Raw genomic sequence first — 5,241 nt, forward strand, 5'->3', positions numbered from 1 at the left:
CATCATCCAACAAGAGGGTGTAGAGTCTAGCATCTATCTATTTATTCTGTTATGTGATCAATGTTGAGAGTGTCCACTAGTGAAAGTATGATCCCTAGGCCTTGTTCCTAAATACTGCTATCGCTGCTTGTTTACTATTTTACTGCATCTGTACTGTCCGCAATATTACCACCATCGACTACACGCCAGCAAGCACTTTTCTGGTGCCGTTGCTACTGCTCATATACATTCATACCACTTGTATTTCACTATCTCTTCGCCGAACTAGTGCACCTATAGGTGTGTTGGGGACACAAGAGACTTCTTTCTTTGTGGTTGCAGGGTTGCATGAGAGGGATATCTTTGACCTCTTCCTCCCTGAGATCGATAAACCTTGGGTGATCCACTTAAGGGAAACTTGCTGCTGTTCTACAAACCTCTACTCTTAGAGGCCCAACACTGTCTACAAGAATAGAAGCTCCCGTAGACATCAGTTGCCAAGGCCCATGAGCGCCTCTACCCGCGTTCGTCGGCCAGTCGCTCGTCCTCCTCACCCACCGCTTGCCCTGCGAGGTGCTCACTCGACCAACCGAGTCGAGCCAAGTTCATTGCGCTAGATGGTCGCCGCCAATGGCCAGCCAATCGACGTGTGCACCCAGATCGCGAATGCGCGCCAGGAGGGTGACTTGCGCAACAACATCAACAATAGCATCGCGAATCGCCACGACCAAGAGTTGCAAGTGGAGCAAGCTCGTCGCAGCTCGTTCTCTCAATTTGGCCCAACAAGCTCCGGCCCCATGGTCCGAGGAGAGCCTTACCCTCCGGGGTTCAAGGGCCCCCGCGACATCGAGAAATACGACACCACCGTCGACCCGGCGGGTGTGGATCAATGCATACACCATGGCTATGGGAATCGCCGGCCACTCCAAGCTACTCGCCGCTCGGTACCTGCCCCTGATGATGGACGGAGCCACTCGCCAGTGGTTCAACACGGTGGCTAAGGCGAAAAAGAGTTTATGTTCAGTGACCTTTGATCTATTTTACTCCATATCAAGGTTTGTTCGTTGATCCCCAGGCGGGAGCACTGCTATACTCCCTCCGTTCACAATTAGATTGCATTCTATATTTAGTCAAAGTCAATTTTTGTAAAATTTAATTAAATATTTTATAAAAATATTAACATCTACAATGTATAATCTATAGTATTAGAATCGCTATAAACTATATTTTGTCATATTATATTTCTTTGGTATTGTAGTTGTTAATTTTTTTCCATATTTTAGGTTAAATTTGACAATTTTTAATTTTAACTACACGAACTAAAGAAAAACGGAGAGTACATACGATAGATTTCATACCATCCATGTACGACACACAAATCAATCCATCCCTGGCACACGAATTGGCGTACATGATCAGGAATTGTCGTACGAATTGGGGCACAAAAATATCATGTTCAGGAATGGTCTGGTGGGCCTCCAGTCTGAAAATTGGAACTTTTCATACTACTCCGCCGCTCCACCACTCCAGTCTCCTCCCGTCGCCACCGCCGGCGACGGCGGCGCGAAGCCAGGTTGCTTCTCCCAGCAGTTGCTCCCCCCTCCCCAAGCAGATTAATCCCCTCTTGTCGCCTTCAGCCCTAACTTGGCAGGGGGAATTTGGAGGAATCGGAGAAGAAACCGAGCGGGTCTACAAATTTCTCCAGCAAGTACCAAACTTTCGGGCGCTTGATATCCGTTTCGTTCTTGGACTCGGATTTGCTTGACCTATTCGAATTCGGAGGCCTCCATGATTGGTGATATATATAAGTGTAGGCAGGAGATTCCTCTCTGTGCTCCATCCAAGTTACTGAAGAAATTTTGTCAGGTTTGTCCAACCATCAGGTCTCTGCAGCTAACGGAATCATTGAAGAAATTTGTCTGGTTTGTCCAAGCATCAGATCTTTGCAACTAAGGGAGTTATTGATTTTTTTTGTCTGGTCTGTCCAAGCATCCGGTCTTTGCAACTTAGGAATTTAGCCAGGACCGTCTCTTCCCTCTGTTACTGAAGAGATTTGTCTGTTTGGCGAAGTTCCAATCTTGGCAGAGAGACCCTGATCCCATGGAGTTATGTAGTGTTGCCTCGATAATGAGCTTAGGGAGTCTAGCTATACAGCGGACTCATTTGTGCTCCCTAGTCTTCAGAGCTTTGCCAAGGCTGCTAGGCTACACTCCCAGTTCACTGAAGAAACTATGCAAAGATGTTGATCCACTGCTGACCGAGACTATCGTGGGCACATTGCGAGAGCTGCCTCAGGACGTCTTGATGGATATCTTTACCACCCTTGAAATCCCTGACCTCATACGTGTTGGCGCCGTCTGCCCCTCTTGGCACTCTGCATATACCAGCCTACAAAGCCTTGGGCTGTATAAACTATCTCAGACGCCGTGCCTCCTCTATACTTCTGAATCTGCTGGCGATAGCTCTGCTTACCTCTACAGCCTCAGGGAAAAGAGATCGTACAAGTTAACTCTTCCGGATCCACCTATCCACACTAGGTGTTTGATAGGGTCCTCTCATGGCTGGCTGATTACTGTTGATGAAAGATCTGAGATGCATCTTCTCAATCCGCTCACATGTGAACAGATTGCGTTACCTTCAGTGATCACCATCGAGCAGGTGAAGCCCATCTTTGATGAATACGGCGATCTACACAAGTATGAATTGTCGTGGCACACTGGAATGCGTGCTGGTTATAATTCGCCATCAATTTTTGATCTTGACAAGCTGCGGGATGAACTCCACTATAAGGCGTTTGTGTTCCCTGATACATCCACAGGAAGCTACATGGTGGTTCTCATCCACAATCCAAAGCAGCAGCTTTCTTTCGCAAGACTAGGGGATGATAAATGGACCTGGCTTCCACCTCATGATGCCTATCAGGACTGCACTTACAAGGATGGCCTGTTGTATGCAGTGACTGGATTTGGAGAACTTCATGCTTTTGATTTTAGTAGTGGACCTGTTGTCACGGTGGAGATGATTTTGCAAATGCGCAATATGTATGGTTGGGCGTACATGTACATTGTTCAAGCTCCATGGGATGATCTGCTGCTGATTTGGAGAATCTGTGCGGATCATGATTTAGAACCTGAACCAGGGGCATCTGTGTTTTGGAACACTACGGAATATAAAATATATGAATTTGACCTTATAGGGAGTAAACTTAAGGAAATCGATTGCTTGCATGACCATGTGTTGTTTCTTGGGCATAATCAGTCACTTTGTTTCAGTGCTGAAGAATATCCATCTCTCAAGGGAAATCATGTCTACTTTACTGATGATAATGAGTTATGGACATTGAGATGGAAGAATGATCATCGTGATATGGGAATTCTCAACTTGGATGATAACAGCAAGGAAGAAGTTGTGTCTCCGCAGCTTTTCTCCAACTTCCCGGCTCCTATTTGGGTTACCCCTGATCTTAGAAAGATGGATGTGGCTTCTCGGGTGGATTGAAAAATGGTTGATGGGTTCAGTAAGTTAACAGTAGGGTGGTTTGCTAGGTTAATGTGGATTTGGGTTTCCTAAAGAGAGTCATGGACAAGCTACTCGCAGGGCTACTTGGACTCTGCGTGCATCATGGTCGCTTGACCCCAATGATACACACCAGCTTTGAGCAGTTGAATAATTAGTTTGAGTTTTTCTTGGTTTACCCATGATCATGTACTTTACAGAGTTTATTGTTTCAATGGAAAAATTGACTAATATGATTGCTCTGTCTTTGATGTTCTTCCCCTTTTTCTAGCGTGTGTGTACATGTATGTGTATTTTGCCTTTACAACTGAAACTCTTGAAACTTGATGCTAGGGATGCAGTTATTCCAGGTATTTGCTAGTTAGTATATGGTTGATGATTGCGAGGGATGCAGGTAACCCATCTCAACCCAGCCTGTCCACGAAGCATGAAACCCGTTTGGTCTGTGTTTTGGTCGGCAGGTCGAACGGTTTTGGTCCAAACCCTTAACAGGCTTTGTTCCAGGTATTTGTTAGTTAGTACTCCCTCCGTCCCGTAATTAAGATGTTATTACAACCAATTACAACCTATGTTGGTTGTGTTAACATCTTATATTGTGGGACAAAGCGAGTATATACTGTTAATGATTGCAAAGGATGCAGGTAAGGGAAGCCTCCTTTGCTTCATCAGCAGAGGCTGCATTTACATTGTCGTTCATAATTGTCTGGGTAACAGTGCTTTGGGTTAGGGGTAAAAGTTATACCAAACATGAATATTCATGGATGTTAATCGCCATTGTTGGTCATAACTCTGCATATGGTTCAGAAACTATGTGCTGCATACATTGAATACTAAATATTCTGTGTTATTCTCCTAGTGTGATTAGTTTCGTAGATGATAACAACTGAACTACGGTTCACGATTTTTTGCAGTAATTATATCTGACTATAATGATTGGGTGGATCACCCAACCGAAGTCATAAACTGCCGGCATCATCTGTTGAATACAAGTGGTCATGTGATTCATTCCATTAGCATCAATTCAACCTACTCGGTTCATTGTCAATTTGTCATCATGTGTGATCCAGTCAAATGTTGGATAAAAACCGTTTGGTAACTCATACAAGGCAAGACGGTGACAGCTTTGATTTTGGTGGCTCGTTTCATACATTATATACTAGATTTTTGTGTAACATGTATCTTCAAGTCATGTACGTTATGAGCGAGCAACTCAGTCTTGTAGAGGAGGCGCTGGCTCCCTACTTGTTCAAATCACTTGATCTGGCTGTGGATCCATACAGCAAGTTCGTGGTAGAGATGTACCCAGCCTGTGCACGAAGGGTGAAACCGGTCGGGTCTGGGTTGGGTCGGCAGGTTCAACGGGTTGGACCAAACCTTGAGCAGGCTTGATTCCAGGTATTAATTAGGAAGTATGTTGTTAATGATTGCAAGCGATGCAGGTAAGGGGTGCTTCATTGCTTCATGAGCAGAGGATGCCTTCCTCATTGGATTACAGAAGAGTACATGATCTCTCCCACCCCTTTTTTTCTTTTCTTTTTATTTGGGTTAGGAGTAACAGTGATAATCGATATTGTTGCGCATATTGTTTACTAGAGATACATACATTGAATACTAAATAAACTCAATGGCAAGAAACATTGAAGTTTGTCTTCTCCAGAATGGCCCCTTCGAATTGATGGCAGTGAGCAAGTAACTTGTAAACAAGAAAACATTTTCTGTAATTACTTGGTTAATTGAACGTGATTT

At 44.5% G+C, this 5,241-nt stretch overlaps 1 protein-coding gene across 1 annotated transcript; it reads left to right on the forward strand.

The window, feature by feature from the left end:
• Positions 1-1,469: 1,469 nt before the first annotated feature.
• Positions 1,470-3,702, forward strand: LOC127331085 (F-box protein KIB4-like). The gene has a single exon (XM_051357161.1). It carries the CDS (start codon positions 2,080-2,082, stop codon positions 3,475-3,477), a length of 1,398 nt encoding a protein of 465 aa, XP_051213121.1. The 5' UTR covers positions 1,470-2,079; the 3' UTR covers positions 3,478-3,702.
• The last annotated feature ends 1,539 nt before the right edge of the window (positions 3,703-5,241 follow it).

The sequence above is a fragment of the Lolium perenne genome, chromosome 2 (assembly GCF_019359855.2).
Source record: "Lolium perenne isolate Kyuss_39 chromosome 2, Kyuss_2.0, whole genome shotgun sequence".
NCBI classification, from domain to species: Eukaryota; Viridiplantae; Streptophyta; class Magnoliopsida; order Poales; family Poaceae; genus Lolium; species Lolium perenne.

Coding starts and splice junctions, on each gene's coding strand:
- LOC127331085 (XM_051357161.1), top strand. CDS start 2,080: ATGGAGTTATGTAGTGTTGCCTCGATAATGAGCTTAGGGAGTCTAGCT.